Below are 20,024 nucleotides of genomic sequence, written 5' to 3'. Positions count from 1 at the left end.
TCAAAATCAACTTTAACAAGCCATTAGCTGATGTTAGTTCATGGGTAGTTAATTATGAGTTGACACAATGAAACATTAACAATGCGAGAGTGTCCTCCTTATTCCTTACACCACCCAATACAAACAATGATTTTTAGTTATTTTATTATTCACATAATTTCACAAATATGGACTCTAAACAAAGTCCAAACATAATGTTCCCTGTAAAGACACACAAGATCAAAACAATGCTGTTAATTACTGTACATATCTTTCCAAAAAAATTAAAAATTAAAAATAAAAAAGGAGAAATGCAATCATGAGTTTAATTCGGTTTACAAAAACAGACGACATTACTAGATTAAAATATCAACATTACTGTAACAACAAACCTTCTGCACCGAGCGAGCGCATAGAGTGTGCCACTGAGTGTCCCACCAGAAACAAACCTTACTGTAGTCCCGAGAGGAAAAGACGTTATGACTAAACATAAACGAATCATACAAAATATTAGTGTTAGTTATTGGTCTATTTTCTACGTTTGATTTAACATATCTGTCTAATTAATGGCACTAATACTTTTAACAAACAATAATTTAATAATTTTAAATAAACAGAACTATACAGTATGCACGGTTTGTTTCTGGTGGGACACTCAGTGGCGCACTATGCGCTCGCTCGGAGCGGAAGGTTTGTTGTTACAGTAATGTCGATATTTTAATCTAATAAATGTCACCTGCTTTTGTAAACCGAATTAAACTCATGATTGCATTTCTCTTTTCTTTTTTTTTTTTGGAAAGATGTACAGTAATTAACAGCATTGTTTTGAGCTTCTGTGTGTCTTTACAGGTAACATTATGTTTGGACTTTTTTTAGAGTCCATATTTGTGAAATTATGTAAATAATAAAATAACAAAATCATTGTTTGTTGTATTGGTGGTGTAAGGAATAAGGAGGACACTCTCGCATTGTTAATGTTTCATTGTGTCAACTCATAATTAACTACCCATGAACTAACATCAGCTAATGGCTTGTTAAAGTTTATTTTGACATGACCTCACTTGAGGGGGCCCAATCATAATGAATTCAATTATTCAATATTCAATTATTTAAATTAATTTCAAAGTCAGAGTATTTCTTATTCCTTCTTAACGAGGCTGTTTGATTTAGTTTACCCATAAATGTTAATGCATTAACTATCAAACATGTACTAACATGTAGTTAAGGCTGCCGTTATTCATGCAAGAATCCGTATGACGCCAGTCGTAGTTAAGGATAGTTCATAATTAGTTAACTCCCTTAATAATCATTAGTATGTGTTGAATTAAGTATTATTTTAGGCATTAGTACATGATTATTTATGTACCCTTATTGTAAAGTGTTATACATATAATCTCATAAGTAAGATTATTCCATGTACATGTATTTATTTATTTGGTAAAAAGCCATAACCATCTATAAACCTGAAGGGGTTTATTTTGCAATAACAGACGGATGACATCAATATTCACACAGCAGCAGCCAGATATTTCTAAAGGGCAGTGATTCTTTTAAAGCTTAAATTTAAAAAAAATGCAAACTGCAAATGCAAAAAAACTACAGTATGAAGAAAACTGTGATTCATACAGTTTACATTCCAAAATTATCCAGCACACAGAGAAAAACCTTTTCGTCATAGCTTGAGGACAGTGAGACGTCAGCAGTAATATCTTCCACGGTTCATTTAATGATATTCTCAAATCACCAGAGAGCAAGCAAGCACGTCATCAAAGACTGCGGCACGTAACTCTTTCCTTGAAGAGCACTTCAGAGGAACTGCCTGACAAGAACAAAAACTCATTCTGTGTTCTGTTTTGCATAGCAGATGATGATAGATTAGCATTAATTACATATATGAGCTGCATAATAAATGACTTTTCATAATGATAAATGGCATTTTCAGGGGAGGAAAGAACATAATGACGACTACTTGAAAGAAACTCACTAAAGCAGCTGTTATTGAGAAATTAACTTAAAATGCACTGCATGGAGAAAAGCAGCATATTCTACCCTCATATTACAGAAGGTGTGTGTCACACTGAGGTTGTAAAGAAAGCAATTTGCAGTCCATAACAGGAACAGAGACACATCTACACTGACTGGGGCTTGGCCTTTTTGTCACTATGGCAACGTGCCTGACTGAATGCCCATGAGAGATGCACGAAAAGTGAAAATTTATGACCTATTTCTTGACATCTTACCGAAAGTTGGAATTACATAAAAGACTGAAAATTGTGAAGTGTTATAGGCATTAAAGGGTGAGACAAAAGTATATGGCAGTTTACACACAGTGGGCACAAAAAAATGGCTGTGAAAATATTTTATCCCTTTTCAACAAATGGTCAGTGAAAAGAGGTCCTTAAACCTCGGGGGGAAATTGGAGGTATGAATGTACCAAATGTCTGAAAGCTTGGTTTGTGTAACTTTTTCTATAGTTAAACATTCAATGTACATAAAAATTAGAAAGACAAATGTAAGTCAAATTTATCCAACATTAAGCCATCTCTGAATAGCTAGTTTGGACTGACTTATTTGGATAGTAGTCAAAAATGAAAGAAAATTTTTAAATACACCGTAAGGTTAATATTTTCCCCTATATATTAACAAAGCATAAAATATGAAAAAATTCTGTCATCATTTACTCAGCTTCATGTCTTCCAAACCTATATGACTTTATTTTCCCCTGTGTGACTGAATATTGATTATTATTTTTTTTTTAAATAAATTAACACTCTTATTCAACAACAAAGCATTAAACTGATCAAAAGTGGCAGTAAAGGCATTTATTATGTTGCTGAGATTCTTTTGAACTTTTTATTCCTTAAAGAATCCATAAAAATGTATTACACTTTCAACAAAACTATTAAGCAGCATCTGTTTTCAACATTGATAATAATAAATGTTTCTTGAGCAGCAAATCAGTGAGCATAAGAGACTTCTTTAATTAAAAACAAATCTGACTTCTACAGTGTTTTGAAAATATTTTTAGCCTCTACTTTGTAGGAACAATCCAGAAGAATCAAAAAGAAGAGTAATTAAGTGATGGTTAACTTTAGCCTGCACATGGAAAGTGCATTTCTACACATTACATCAGAACTCAAAGGTGTTGCATTACGGTTTATACTGCCTGTTCTGTAGGTTTCCACAAGCAAGATCACAAAGAGGCAGCAATATCCATATTTATTTAATTAATTATTTTTCACATTAAAACAACATCTATATTCTTATCACACACCTTCTTACAAGCAATCAATAATGACTCCCGAGTGAGGTAAGAGAACAGTTTCTTCTGTCAAATCCAATTCAACAGGATCATATTAATCTGCTATTGTGACGCTTTAACACGTGAGGTTGTGATCACAGTATACTGTATTTCCCTGGACATTTTTAAGTCTTGCACATGTGGCACATCATTTACACCACTGCGATAGCCATAGGGTTGCAGAAGGCACAAACACACACCTGACCTGTCGCTACAGGCAGAGCATCTAGTGAACTGATGGTTGGGGAATGCAGGTAATAGAATGTGTCCACAATGGACAGGACAATAACACAAAGCATTTCTATATATTGAAAAATGACCTTGGGAATTCCATACATCACAAATTCCCAATTGGTTTTACACACTGCATTGCAGACAACTGCATTTATTGCAGGGCTCTGCCTAAATAAATAAATAAATAAAAAAGTCAGCATCTCCTCAAAAAGGAAATAATAAAAAATTATATAATAATAAGAGATAACTGACAGTAAAATAAATAAATGTAAAAAATTAATCGAAATCAGCATATTAGAATGATTTCTAAAGGATTATGTGAAACTAAAGACTAAAGTAAGGGCTGCTGAAAATCCAGTTTTGCCATCACAGGAATAAAGTACATTTTGAAATATAGCTATTTAAATAGAAAACAGTTATTTCAAATTGCAATAATATTTCACAATAGCACTGTTTTTACTGTATTTCGATTGAATAAATTCAGAATTGATGAACATATTTGATTTTTGATTTTTTTTTTTATTAAAAATGTCTAATTTTTATGATTTCTAAAAGAAATTTAATTGAATTCAGTTTAATTTAATTATAAGAAAAAGTGCATTGCTATTAATAATTACAATTCCTTTAAATGAAATCAATTCATATTTAAATATTACATATCTAAATATAGGTATAAACCTCACATGGAACTGGAACACTAGAAAAAAAATCTCCAAGAGAGATGCTATTGCCTCCTCATTTCAGACTCCATCACACGCCACTAATTTATTATCCTTGCTTTTAAAAATTTATTTTCAGAAGCAACAAAAGCAAAGAGTTCTTCTACCTCAATCAGCAGACTGCCATTTGATATACTGCAAATGTTCTTGTTCTGAAATACGTCAACATCCTCATTTTACAGATGAAAGATCATCTGTAGAATATGCAAAAGGTGTCCAATTTGTGCATCTGCAAAGATGACACTTTTTTCAGCACAATTAGTATTGAAATTTTGATCTGCACTGCAAAGGCTGTTTACATTTTCCAAAAGGCTGAAAATAGTTATTTGCCATTTGTAGTGCAAATGTAGCAACTGTTGGAAAGACCAGGTGGCAAATGATAGTTATCATGAGAGCAAATGATGTGTAGACTGTGAAGCACATTTTAAAAAACCTCTCCAACAGCATGAGGGTTTTTTGTTGTTATTTGTGCATTTATATGGTATGACATGGACTTGCTAACACAGCCTATCGACAGGTGAAATGATCAGCAATTACCAAAAGCCAGAATGAAGGAACAGCTGCGATAATCATCTAAGAGTGCACATCTTTAAATGATGTTCATTAACAGAAGCATATCATGCACTTAAGAATGTATAGTAATTGCTAAATTACCATGGAAATTGAAGTTCTTATTCTTATATCCTTAGGACACAACCTAATGTCATAATGAATTCTGCATAATCCAATCATTACTACATTGAGAACACTGCACAAAACATGACGTGACCATTAAGAGAAGCAGCAGCTTATGTCATGCTACAGGTCAGATGGAGGGGTCAGCACAAACTAATTATTTTCTTCCGCTCCAAACTAATTTGGCACAGTAAAATAAGTTAACTTTAAAACTAAGCATAACCTCTTGATAGAAACTTGAACATTTCACCTACACTGAATTTATAGTCAAGCGATGAACTCGTAGCATTTTTCCAAACAAAATGTGTGTGGCTGACATCAACTTTTGCATCAACTTCTGAAAACTGACAAAAAAAAATAATCAGAATTGAAGATGAGCAGTGAGGATGAAGAGCTGTTTCAGTGCCAATTGCCCTCGCCCAAAATTGAGGTCAGGGAAAGTTTGTTAAATTGTTGATCTAACTTGAATGGATATACTCCAGTGTAAATGCTCACACTTCACCGTGTCCTGCTCCTGGTGCCATGATGATTAGACATTAGATCATAAGACTTGATATTAACAAGTAGGTGATCCAAAGTGGTCAGTGCTAAATACAGGTACAGATAACCCAAAATGTTTGGAAACAGTCAAAAACAACAACTGTGCACTGGACAGCAAAGGATTTCTTTCTCACCTATCAAAAACTTGACTACCTGTAATGAAAAACAAAATTTGGTAAAAATACCAGTATCACTGATTAATATAGAAATATATATTGTGAATTAATGAAAAATATAGCATGTAAGGGATAGTGTACAGTTAGCCTCCTACAATTTAAAATTGATCACCCTGTCAAGATTTACTATTATGATAGAAACTGAAAATAAAACAGTAAAACAAAACAAAATGAGTCTTGTCAAGACAAAACCAAACCAAATCAAAACAAAACAACAGTCTTGTCAAGACAAAACCAAACCAAATCAAAACAAAACAACAGTCTTGTCAAGACCAAAAAAAGCAAACAAAACGACAGTTTTGTCAAGTTAAGACAAAACCAAAACCAACAGAACAAACTAAAACCAAACAACAGTCTTGTCAAGTCAAGACCAAACCAAACAAAAACAAACCAACAGTCTTGACAAAACAAAAAACATGACAGTCTTGTCAAGTCAAGACCAAACCAAACAAAAACAAACCAACAGTCTTGACAAAACAAAAAACATGACAGTCTTGTCAAGTCAAGACAAAACCAAAAAAACGAGTCTTGTCAAGAAAAAACAAAACAAAAACGAATTGTCAAGTCAAGACAAAACCAACAAAAACTAAAACAAAACAACAGTTGTCAAGTTAAGACAAAACCAAACCAAACAAAAACAAACAACAGTCTTAACAACAACAACAAAAATAAACGACAGTCTTGTCAAGTCAAGACAAAACAAACAAACAACAAAAAAACAACAGTCTTGTCAAGATAAAACCAAACAAAAACAAAACAAAAAAAACTAAAACAAAAGCAAGGCATGTAGCATGGCCTGTTCGCCACCATCTGGCTGAAAAGTGCAGCTTTCTCCAAAGACAGCCATTCAAATGTGCATTCAATAAAAACAATTTTGTAAACGTCACAATATCACTAATATTACAATATAATATAGAAGATGTGCTGGTACTAAGATGAATGCGAATGCCAATGGATGTTTTTCTCAAGGACCTCCTTGGCCGAGATCGCTCTTTAATACCTGTTGTAAACAGGGCCCAAGTTATGTGAAGTGCCTGATAAAGCCGAACAACACTTTGGGCCTCTGCACGTCAATGCCTTGTTTGACATGAAATACTGAAAGTGTGGCTGTTATAGCACTGTCAATAAAGCGCTCATCCCAGTTTCCAGTTTCCACAGTGCTCAAGGTTAGTCTGATTTCTCCCATTGATGACGATTTATTTAATCTATTCTTCACCCAGGTCATAAATTCACTCTAGCGCTCAATAAATGCAGACTAATTTACACCATAAGACAGAAAACATACTAGAAAAATGTCCAGAAAAGAAGTTGAAGAGAAAAAAGTGCAGATGCCATTTTTCAAAATCATCTTCGTGCTTCATGTATCTTTACAGCAAAGAGGCAGATTTAATTTCGTAAACTTTATTAGCAAATAAATCCTTGAAGTGACTCAAAACTACCTGAAACAAATTGCCACCATTGGAGGGATGAGCAATGCCAATCCATCATCTTTATATCCAAGTAGACTTAAAAAACAAAAACAAAAAAACAGGTGGGAACATTTCTGCTAATTCCTCATTACACAGCGGTTCGTATCACTGTTTAACAGAAGACGCTTGTTCTGTGCTGATTCATTAGCTAGAAGAAAGATTACAAGCAACTTTGCTCCCAAGTTGCTAAATACTGAGGAATACAGCGTGCAGCTGCAGTTTACATACAATCCCCACCTCCAGATGAAGATTGTCACATGTGCATACAATTAAATATGCCTATGGCAGGTGTTCGCTGCCTAGCCTAAATAAGAAATATCAGTTCGAAGCTTTGAGGTGTATTGGGCTTCTAGACTTGGGAGTTATCAACTGCAAAGCACCTGGCATGTCTCATTACAATACAACCACTGGAGAATTTTACTGAGCTCCAGGAGCCTCCAAAAGCAAGTGAACGCTTGTTGAATACTGAATACGATGCTGAGGGGTTCAGAACCCACAACGTGTACAGATAAGAGCTCTGGGCTTGGCTATGACATATCTCTTACTAGATGGGAAGCATAATGAAAACATGCCACATGATATAACTGTACTTGTAAACTACTTTAAAACACTGAAACCAAAAACTGACCAGACAATACAGCTTTTACTCGCTGTAATGCAAAACCATTTCAGAAATTTACATTTCCATAAAGGGGCAATATTTGCCCCGGGACTGATTTTCAGAGGCATTTTATCTTTATATAGGCATTTTTATAAATACCTTATTAAATGTATGTGTTGTCTGTTGACAATAAACTTGAAATAAAAATGAAAAACGCTACTCATTTGAACCACACCACACGGACCATTTAGCCACTCAGCACGAGCTCACTAAAGCAAATGATATTATTCGCTGATGAGTCTCAGTCACATGAGCACCAAACGGCGCTGTGAGATCCAGTGTGAAGTGCTTGAATTTAGTGAAGAACAGAAAAAAACTTGATAATTTAAACTATTGTAAAGCCAGATTAAACAGCAGTGACAAAAACACTGTGCGCAACAATACTATCTTTTGCATCTATTGTAAAGTTTTCAAACTACAAATTGCCATTATTTACTATGGATTTAGTATAGTAACTACACCACAGCATTGTGACAGAAATGTGGGATATATAGAATTTTATCATATTATTAATGTAGACATGTATTAAATGTATTAAACGAGTAATGGAATATATAATTACATATTTTTTGTGATTAAGCTATAACGTTTGTGCGTTTATACTATTGAGGTACTATATGTATGGTTTTAACTGTGGTTATCATGATGTAAATATATATATGGAAGACCAATTGTTAATTTGAATAAAACTCAAAGGAGTACGAAAAAAATTAATAAAAATGAGGTTGTTACAATTTTTACAGATGTTACTCTTTTTGATCATGAACATAAACTTACATCTGCATCCTAACTTAAGCTACTACTGTCAGCTCAAGCTACTGTCAAATGTACATTTCTCAGAGACAATTTTTTTTTAAATATATTATTAATATTGCAGCCTGCACTGCAAAATGTGCTGAAGATATGTCAAAGTCAGGCAACACAAACCTGTTTTATAATTTGAAACAACATCACTCATTAGAATATGCAGAAACCAAGAAATTAATTTTTGTTTTGTTTTTGTCATTTATTTTGTTAATCCAATAAAAAAATTAAAGTGTTTGTCATGTTCTGACTATAAAGAGTAGTTAAAAACCACAATTAATGATCTGCTTTCTACAACTTTCACTTAGGAGAAAAAAAATCTGCCTTTAAACTTTAAATCTGCCTGTAATAATTATCGATTTCGACTGATATTAAATAATTTTTATGGGCCACATGCCTAGCCCTAACTGATAACTATAGAAATATATAAACTGATCAGCCACAACATTAAAACCAACTGCCTAATACAGTGTAGGTCAGATTTGTTGGTCCAGCACATCCTATAGATGCTCAATCGGATTGAGATCCGAATTTGGAGGCCAAGGTAGCACCTTGAACTCTTTGCAATGTCCCTCTAATCATTTCTGAACAATTTCAGCAGTGTGACAGGGTGCATTATCCTGCTGAAGCAGACCACTGAGAGCAACGAATACCATTGCCATGAAGGAGTGTACATGGTCTGCAACAATCTCTAGGAAGTTGGTACATGAACATGAATGCCAGGAGCTAAGATTTCCCAGCAGAACATTGCCCAGGGCATAACACTGCTTCAATCCACCGGCCTGCCTTCTTCCCGTAAACAGCAAACTGTGATGCCCTGTGTTCTAACACATTTTTGTCATGGCCAGCTTTAGGTTTTCAGCAATTCAAGCTACAGCAGCTCTTCTGTGTGATCCGTCCAGACGGGCTAGCCTCTGCTCCCCATGTTCATCAGCCTAGGGCCACTTGACACCGGTTCACCGGCTCTCCTTCCTTGCACCATTTTTAGGTACTAACCACTGCATACCGGAAAAACACTACAAGACTCGCTGTTTCAGAGTTGCTCTGACCTAAATCATCTATTCAAACCATCACTATTTGGCCCTGTCAAAGTCCATTTTTCCTGCTTCCAACAAATGAAATTCAATACCTGACTGTTTAGTTGTAGTTTAATATATTCAACCCCTTGACAGGTACCATTGTAATGATATAATCAATTATTCACTTCACCTGTCAGTAATTTTAATGTAGCTTTTCAGTGTATTGCAGATTAATGAAAAATATTATATTAGATCCATGTTGATGTAGCAAATGCATAAAACAAAATACACAAAAAATAATTTTCATGTAACCATGAAAATATATTACTTCCCGCTGCACTACTTTTTGTTTTTTCTTTGTTACTGCTAAGGCTTTTAAATGATCCTTGCACTCAGAGACCAATTATATCAGCTGCTTTCAGCTTCACACTGTAAAACTTCAGACATGTTTTCTTTCTGTAAATGCTCACTCAATAAAACGGAGACTAGCATTTTTAAAAAACAGAAGCTGCACGCTGGTCATCAATGATTTTAAACCTCTGGATATTAAAACAGCTACTGTTATCATGTTAAAACACTGTTGTAGAAGAAAAGAGTTTATCTAAACATTGCCATGATGTCTAGAGAAAATATTTCTCTTAATAGACTTAAAGACTTAGATTGTTCACAAATCTAGAGTTTGTATTAAATCAACTCGGAATCTTTCGATTATTTGAGAAAATATAACTGCGCACGTAACGTACATACTGATCACCAACAATCACAGAAGATCCCGTGTGACAAGCACCTGGATGAGAGGAGCTTGTGTGTTTGTCACACCTTTAGATGCATCGTGTCATGAATTCAAAATGAACTTGTGGCGCATTCATAAATGCCGCATACTGTGCAGCTCCACTGATGTGCTGAAGCGCACTTCTGCTTTGAATTAGTGAGTCACAGATTTACTCTCTGAAAACCTAAAGGCTAATATGACGCCAGCAGTGAGCCTTATGCCAACACAATAAAATCAGATCTGTTTATGACTATGGCTGATGGATATAGTTCCCATATGAACACTCAATTCAGTCTTGTTAGCCTGCCCACACCCACTACTCATTAATCTTGTTTTACTACAGTGAGCCTGGACAGTGCTTTATGAGTCTATATGAAAAGTAACCTGTCCTCTAGAGGTCTTTAAAGTCCAAACAGCATGTCAAATAGCAGACGCAATGCTCTGTCAAGAATCACTCACCCTTATTTCAAAACTGAATGACTTACATTCTTCTGTGGAACATAAAAGTAGATGTTTTGAAGAATGTTGGTAATCAAGATAAATGGATACAAATGACTTTTAATTTAAAAACACATTTGAGACATTTCTCAAAATATCCTTTTATTTAAATTTGTGGGTGAACTAAGCACAGTTAAATGTTTAGACTTCCCAAGTATTTTTTTTTTCCTTTAATGAGATGCATAAGTTTTAGGGAGTTGAAGAGGAACTCATGTAGAAACATTCTCAAGACTTAACTGGCTCTCGTTTAAAAATAATAATCGCTAAATTTTGATTTATGTTTTACAGGTTTAACAAAGCAAAGTTCTACCGTTTTCCAGTTGGGAATCACTGTTCTAAGGAAGCTCTTCGCATTGTGATGTTGAGAAAAGAGTTTTCAAAGGTTAAATGAAAATTATTTCTTTGTGGAGAAGAAAGGACCTGCATTAACACGAACAAATGCTGGTGATAAATCACTTGTCAAAATTACGAGTTTTGCAGCAACATGGGAAAGTACAGGTGTCTTATCTAGCGGCCAGTCAGAACATCAATGAAATGCAGAGGAGGGGGAAAGGTGATACAGCTCCAAGTCAAAACATCTGCTCATATTTTACACAGGAGTGCTCATACATCTAATGGGATGATCGGTGAACTGGGGCAGGGGGTGTACATGAGCACAGCTGAACAGTGCCTCCTAGAGGCACATGCTAGTGGAGTAGAAAAAAATGATGAATGATGGTCCATGTCAAACAATATGGCATGCAACACTATATTTACCTCAAGAAAGTCAATGTCCACAAACTCGATAGTCAACTAGAAAAAAAAATCCTAAGGAAAAGGTTGAGCAGAAAATAAGACAGCTGAAGGTAAGGAGCATGAGGGCTCTACTCACATCCTGAAAGAGTCTCCTATCAGTGGTGAGGCGTTTGGAGGCCAGAGTCTTGGTGACGTGGTAGAAGGTGAGAAGGGCTCTGTGCTGCTGAAGGCTGTCCTGAACTTTCACAGACTCCAGCAGAATAGGGATCAGCTCGGGCCACTGCCGAGGACAGTCCAGGCGTGCCACTTTAGCGATCAGCACTGCTATCTGTGTGGCGATCTGCAGTATAAAAACTACATTTCAAGGACACATCCAGCAGCAGATTTCACAGCTGGCTGTGAATACATCAATATTCATTTAAATGTGAAATGAATGACTATTGAAGTAACAGTCATCACTTCATGTGGGCATTTAGCCCTTTCAAACACATCTTGAATGGTTATGAGATTTTAATTAACCATTTTAATTAAATTAATTAATCCAATATCCATAAATGCAGAAGTGTTACCACCATTAAAGCAGCAATTACAGCAATTAAATCTCTTTGACATTGTGGCTGTAATGAAGGAGGAGACTTATAGCATATTTCATTTTACACCATTTTTACATTGTAATATTCAATACTGAGAGAGACAAAACAACATTCATCAACCATATATATATTTTTTTTAGGGATGTGCGGGTCTAGTTGACTAGACAGTACAGCTCCTGCTAGTCGACACTGAAATCAATTGTCGATTATACGAGAAAAAAATTACCATAATTTTAACGTTATATTTAAAACATTTTAACAACAAGCTAAAATAAAACTTTTGAAAAATAATAAATATCAAAATATTTAAATATAAATATTTTTAAAAGCTAATTTTTTTTACCTCAGACCTCACATGCCTTTTCTTCATGTCAGTTGCGGCGAGCTCGAAATGACCAGCGAAGAACCAGCATGGTGTGGGGTTATTTTGAATTAGAAGGAAACGGAAAAGTTGTGCGTAAACTGCGTAATGTCAAATTGGCTTACAATAACTCTACTGGAGCGATGCGTAATCATATTCAATACAGGCACGTATGCGTTAGCTTGGAGGCTAGCCAAAGCCAGCAAATGTCAATGATGTCATACACTACAACCTGCCACTGCGGTCCGCGATCCCATCCACGCTGTCTATTCCTCTAAACGAAGACCCACTTCGGTGGTGGTGCGGGATTTCCAGGCTCTTTTCGAAATTGTCTGCTTGCTTGTAGTTATCTCTCAGTGTGCCTGTAACTTCAGTTCCTGCCGAGCAAGTTTTTTTTTTCAAGTGCAGAATCGCCTCTAGTCCCGTCTTTCTCCAGACCACATTAACATGTTAAATTCGCTGAACAAATGCGCATGGCCCGAGTAAGTAAAACGAGCATTGTTTTGTTTTTAGACAATATAGCCAACATATTTTTAAAAGCCGTTTTAATGGTATTCAAGTATTGATAAACTTTCCTATTGTTTTTGAATTGTGTTTTAATATGTTGGCTAACATTATATGAAAATGAAGAATTCTGTCAGTCTATTTTCCATTTCTGCATTGCTCCAGCTGATCTGAATAAATAAGCTATGCACTGGTTTATGTTGAGTGTATGCTCTTCCTTATTTTCTGTTTAAAGGTCCCATGACATGCTGCTTTTTGGATGCCATTTCTGTGTCTGTAGCTTTAAATGCTAATGAGGAGGAGAGAGGCGGGGCAAGGTGGAGGGTGGGTGTGTGGCCTTAACCAGCTTGCGCTACCATGCGCTAATGTTGACAGTGGATGTATCGCAATGGCTCGTAGACACACAGTCATTCAAGCTTTTCAGTTTGACCCAGAATCTGATCCGGATGGAGAAGCACCGGATGAAGAAGTTGCAACTCAGTGGCTACAGCAGGATGTCTCCGAATGGTTAGTTTAAAATATTGTGTCTGGATACGGTACTTTAGTTGGTTTGTTTATGAATGCTGTTACAGTTATTATCATGTAGCTAATGCTAGCCATAGGCTCGGATGAAGGAACTAAAAAAAATACTTCGGTGTTCATTTGTACATCCAAACACTGAGCAACTGTCATGCTTCGCTCGTTTGCAAGCCATGATGTCTCTCGAGGAAAAAAAAAATATTGCGCTCGCCTGGCACGGTAGTAGCTCATTTTCTCAGGGCGGGCAAAGCAGAGAAAGGGGATGACGTATGACGACATAAAGGGAAGATTCCAGATTGGGCCATCTGAGCTTTCATTTTCTCAAAGACGAAGCAGGATACCCAGGGCTCGGTTTACACCTATCGCCATTTCTAGCCACTGGGGGACCATAGGCAGGCTAGGGGGACTCATATTAATGTTAAAAAACCTCATAAAGTGAAATTTTCATGCCATGGGACCTTTAACGACCGCCTAAAATTAAATGATGATAACTTGAGGCAAGCATACGGCATAATCGTGACCTATTTTTAGCAGATTTCATTGAGGGATTTGACAGTGTGATGCAAAGATTAAGTATTTCAAGTGTAGGCTGTTATACACGCACAGTTTTTCTTCTTTTGTCATTTTTTGGGGGTTTCTAGCTTCTAGACTAGTCGGATACAAAACTTCCGTTTAAGCGACAGTCAAATTAGTCGTAGCGCACATCCCTATATACACACACACACACACACACATATATACATATATAAATAACTATATAGAGAGAAGTTTGAAGGAAACTGTTTCAGTGCCAGAAACACAATCTATGGAAAAACTGCTTGTGTATATGTGAAGCACACAATTGTTTTTGTGTGTTTTGTTAATTCTTTTTTGGCAAAGCAGTAATCTGTTCTGATTATCTAACACTCAATGCAAATTACACAGCAATGTTCTAACTAAGATTATAATTGCAAATTAGACCAAAGTTCCAAAATATTCCATTCACGTGATCCGTTTTGTAATAATAGGAAAAATTAGTGGTACATTCTGTATCTCTCAAAATAAATTCTCATTTACATTTAAGCATTTAGCATACACTTTGATTTAAAGCAACTTCCAGTGCATTTCATGTATAAAGTTCACTATTATGTGCGTTTCCTGAGAACTGAACTTGCCATGACCTTGGTGTTGCTACCAGCACACTCTTCCAGTTAAGCTACCAAGTAAATACATGAATAAATATTTATAACATATTAACATTATCACAATTTTTGAAAATCCCTTCACTACTTATTTCTGTATTTTATTTTTAATTTACTTTTGTATTTTCACTTTTGCATCCAATATGGAAATAACAGGGTAGTGTTTGTGTACTACATCTACTTCATTCACTAATGTATGCAAGTCTCTAGCAATTCGTTCCAGTGTCAGCCATCGTCTATAATAAGAAAGCACATTTAAGGCTACAATTAATTTTCATGTGCCTGTGACGTAACTCCACAACAAGAATTGAGCATAGTCATTAGCCAATAATGTGTAATACCAACCCATCCAAAACCCCTGCAGAACACAGAAGCAAATGCACTGAAAAATGCAGTAACAAATGAGAAAAAATATTATGTTAAATGGATGTTCAAAAGATGTTTTTCTTTTTAACTTGTCAATATAATTGCTTGCGTTATTGTCCATATTCCCTCAAAATCAACATCTACCAATAATAAAAATGTTACATTCCTTTTAACTTAGCTTATCGATTACTACCAGAGTTAACTAGTTAAAACTACATTTAAAAATGAAACATCTACTGTTATTATAAGAGAAACCGATGTTAATTAAAATCCATGGATGTCATACCTCTTTATTATAATGGCTTTTCTTATAACGAGTCAGGCTTTATTCAAACTCAAGGGTCAAATTAATGCACAGTATAAAACTGCCCCCCCAAAAAATCAATGTCTCCAAGATTGCTCAACAACACATTACAGCACAGACTTTAAATGCTTTTCGACTCCAGGCCCATTGATCTTTCACTAGAATCACAGATCAGACTCTTACCCACTAAACAGAGGAGTTTAATGGTACTCAATCATGTCTGATAGTTCATTTTATTAGATGACTGATCATAAATAGGACAGGTAGAGCATATGGTTAGGGAATGAACTGCATTTCTCTTCATGTGGCAAGCGTGGGTGTGCGTGTGCAGGTGTATAACCGAATGTGCACACTAACCTGGTTGACCGGCTCGTTAAAATTAGTGATGAGACCTGCACGGAGAGATGACTTCTCTTCTTCAGAGAGAGCACTTGAGAAGAAAGAGGGAAATACAGAGTGTGAGAGACAGAAAGTATTTGGTCACTCAGGTCACTTTTAAAAATGTATGAATGTCATTGCATTAGGTAAAGAAAAAAAATATCAATACAAGTGACATTTATTTTTTATAAAGATAGCCCAAGCACACTTTTCAAGCAAAATGTTTCACAAAAAAAAGGTGTGAACTAGATATCCTGCTCAATCACACTACCATGCAAAAGTTCAGTAAGATTATTTTTTTATTTTTTGTTTTTTTAATCAAAGATGCATTAAATTGACAGCAAAGGCATTTATAATTTTACTAAAGATTTCGATTTCAAATAAATTCCACAAAAACATTAAGCAGCACAATGTTTTCAACACTGATAATAAAAAATGTTCTTTAGTAAAAAAAATAAATAAAATCTGCATATTAAAAAGATTTCTGAAGACTGGAGTAATGGCTGCAGAAAATTTTGCTTTCCCATCAGAGGAATAAATTAAAAAATATAGAAGAAATATAGAAATATAAAATATTTCAAAACAGAAAACAGCTTTTTTAAAATTTTAAAATGGCAATAATATTTCACATTAAAAAAATCTAGCCTTTGAGAGCATAATAGACTTCTTTAAATGTTCTTTAAATGAAAAAACATTTCAGACCTCAAGATTTTGAATGGAAGTATTAAAAACTTTTCTATTTCCTAAGAGTTTTTCCTATAAAATTACAGTACAGAAAAATGTACAGCGACAATGGCATTAAAACATGAGTACAGACTGTTCTAAGCTGGCTGAGAGAAAAATCACACCCTTTTAACCTAGTACACCATTGAGGACTGAGCACTTTTGTCAGCAGAGCCAAAATCTCCAGCGGGTCACTGACTAACCAGAATTTGACTGAAGAGTTTCTGTGAATTACAGCAGGGCAACAGCTTCAAATTAATTAGACGTTCACTGGAGGCCACATAGGTGACAGAAGCACTAAAGTAAGAGTCTCTCTAAATCGGCTGGTCTGTCACCTCTGAGGACAAAACGACAGAACAACCAGACAAAGAGGTTTTTTAAGAGCTGCAGTTAGCTACACTGGACCCTTGATACCGGGACTGTTCTGTCTGATACAATATTATATTGTAACTCCATTTCTCACAATATTGCATCGACACTTCAGGTCCTTGTATTGATGGGGTTTTTTTTTATGTGCTCATGCATATAATTTCCAACAATTCAATTAATGGAGCTAATGGCATGAGAGACTGAAAGCAATATCTCCCACTTTTCAGTTGTGATTTAATTATGATTGTGATGCATCAATCGTTATGTAGTTGTGTATAGTACACATAAAAAGATTACTGTATTGTGATGTGTGAGATGTGAGAGTTGGCAATACAGAGCTCTACTTCATACACAGCACATTAATACCATACAAATGTAACTTTGTATATGCCGTAAGCATTATTTTTGAAGAACCAGAACATACATAACATTCGACCTGACATGAAACACTGAAATAGATGTCCTAAGAAACAACACTTTCTACATCACATTGCCTAAGGCTCTGTTAACATACCAAAAAGAAGAAACCACACGCTGCCCACAGATGTTAGCCAGTCATAAAACTTGAACTCAGTCCTCTGACAAGAGCTTAAGTTATGAGATTGTTCAGTTTGGAATGTTTGAGAAACCTTTTTGAAAATTCTTTGTTTTTGCAATTCCATCTGGTGCTGCGAGTGAAGCAAAAATGCTTATAACATCTTTAAATACTTTGTAATTTAGAGGATTTCACTAAAATGAATACCTGTTTTAGTTTCATATTCAACAATGAAATGCCAGCTTGACTAAATGTCACTTCAAATTTATGAAACAATTAGAGGTTTGAATAAAGCAAATAACAGTGGTAGAAATTGTAAATCCCACCGCATTCGTGCAGTGTTCTGCATTTACAATTAGGATACAAAGACAAAATTCTGTTATGCTAAATAAATATGACTATTAAAAAAAACTCAAGGTAATTTTACATTAGACCATGATTTTCTTAATGGGCTGTTATTAGTCGTTAGATTGAGATTTGCCTGGTCTGCTTTGACATAAATGCGATAATGGTTCTATGTGGGCGATGAAGACATTTCTGAAACGAACATCATGTTCATCTCTCAGTTAAAGAAACAACCTTGATAGAAAAGTCTAGAAATGGCGATGAAGAATCAGATGTACTTACTGGGGTGCAACTCTTCTCCAGTAGCGATCAATACCATTCTTGAAATAAAGGACAGCTAGCCATCTCACATTGACGTCCAGCAAGTGATTATTGAAGATGCTCTGAACAAGACCAAAGAGAAAGAGTGAGATATGAACCTATAAACCAAAAAACAATCAAACTTTGGAGTGAAGTGAAAAGTTGAATTGTCATACTTTATCTTATAAATAGTAGGCCTATAAGCCACCATACGGATTGCAACAAGTTTGGGGTCGGTAATATATTTTAAATTAAAAGAAAAGAAAAAGAACAGCATTATTGTGAAATATTTTTACATTTTAAAATAACTTTTATATTTTAATGTACTTTAAAATGCAATTTATTACTATGATGGCAATTTACAGGAGTCATTATTTCAGTCTTCAGTGTCGCATGAACCTTCAGAAATCATTCTTCTCAATATGTTAATCAGCAAGTAGCACTTGATGTCAAGATGTCTCCAACGATACGTTACTTTGGTGCTCAAGAAATATTTATCATCAGCGCTGAAAATAGTTGCGCAGCTTAATATTTTTGGGGAAATTCTTTTAATGGAAATTCTTTGCTGAATAGAAAGTTAAAACACAGCATTTATTTGAAATAGAAACATTTTGCAACAACAATATTAATGTCCTTACGGTAGGGCTGCACGATATTGGAAAAAACTCACATTGCGATATTTTGTATTTCTGCGATATATATTGCGATATGAAAAAAACAACAAAAAAACCTCCAGATGACTTGAAAAGCTCTATATGGAAAAAAAATATTGTAGATGAGTAAATCAGCATAGAAAAATGAACAAATTACAAACATAGATAAATATAATAGAACAAAGATATAAAATAAATAAACAGTGCTTTATATTTTTTCCAGTAAGTCTAACAGTATTCAGGTATACTGGTTGAATAATCAAATGTAAAATAACACTGTATAAATTAAATCTAATAAATCTGTTAAAGCTACAAAAGTGATTTTTCTCTGTGTTTTGCTGTTTGATTAACATTCATGACACTGAAAGCCTTAGGAACATTAAACTGCTGTGAGCATACTATCCATTTTCTTTATCAATTTTTTACCTTCACCTAAGCCATAAGCAACTGTGTTTACAAGGATACTTGCAGAGACATGCATTTTGACAGTTTCGGCGTATGTGTCATTTCAGGCACAAATAGACACGGAACTGAATGGAAATCAGTGTTCACATATATCTGAGTGACTCTCACCGTGTCTACAAAGGGCGCTGACAAAATACAATAGAACCCATTATAATCAGTGATGCCGTCTACACTGGATGCGGCGCGACACGGCAAATCCTTGCGAGTGAATCCCTCATTCTTTTTATGACGTACTGACACAAAGTTCAAAGGATTTGCAACGGTCGCTTTTTCGCGTCCAGTGAAGACAGTGCGTCGCGGGGTGGCGTGATGCGATAGCTGTCGCGAAAACGATCAGTATAAATATAACAGTCAGTATACTAAAAATCGCACATCCTGCGATGTGACTATCGCGGATGTGCATATCGCGATATCGATGCTGAAACGATATATCGTGCATCCCTACCTTACGGTCACCTTTGATTAACTTAAATTAAATACATATACGTAATTCAACAATAATTTATGGATTATGTAGGGCTGCAGCTAACGATTATTTTTATTGTCGACTAATCTCTCGATTATTTTTCCGATTAGTTGACTAATCTGTCGATTATTTTTCAATTAATCAATTTATTATTTTCTTATCAGTTCATTAATTCTTTAGTTAAACTATCATTAAATAATAACAGTAACTTCTGCTATATCTTTTAATATTTTATTCAAACATTTTCTCAATTAATACTTTACAAAAAATAAATAAAGAAAAAAAAGAAAATAACAAATAAAGAAAAAATAACAAAAAAGGGGAAAAGAAAGAAATAATAAAAACAATAAATAACTAATAAAAAAAATACAAATGAAAAA

At 34.9% G+C, this 20,024-nt stretch overlaps 1 protein-coding gene across 1 annotated transcript in view; it reads right to left on the bottom strand.

Moving 5' to 3' along the window:
- ipo11 (importin 11) overlaps positions 1 to 20,024 on the bottom strand; it is a 205,409-nt gene that overhangs the window by 167,064 nt on the left and 18,321 nt on the right. Inside the window, exons 3-5 of the mRNA XM_058783964.1 lie at positions 18,043 to 18,143; positions 15,768 to 15,840; positions 11,719 to 11,922 (exon numbers count right to left, since the gene is read on the bottom strand). Of these exons, the coding sequence (XP_058639947.1) occupies positions 11,719 to 11,922; positions 15,768 to 15,840; positions 18,043 to 18,143 (378 nt within the window). The remainder of the gene's footprint in view (positions 1 to 11,718; positions 11,923 to 15,767; positions 15,841 to 18,042; positions 18,144 to 20,024) is intronic.

This window comes from Onychostoma macrolepis, chromosome 08 (genome assembly GCF_012432095.1).
Source record: "Onychostoma macrolepis isolate SWU-2019 chromosome 08, ASM1243209v1, whole genome shotgun sequence".
Taxonomy (NCBI): Eukaryota; Metazoa; Chordata; class Actinopteri; order Cypriniformes; family Cyprinidae; genus Onychostoma; species Onychostoma macrolepis.
This window is presented reverse-complemented; position numbering and strand designations above follow the sequence as displayed.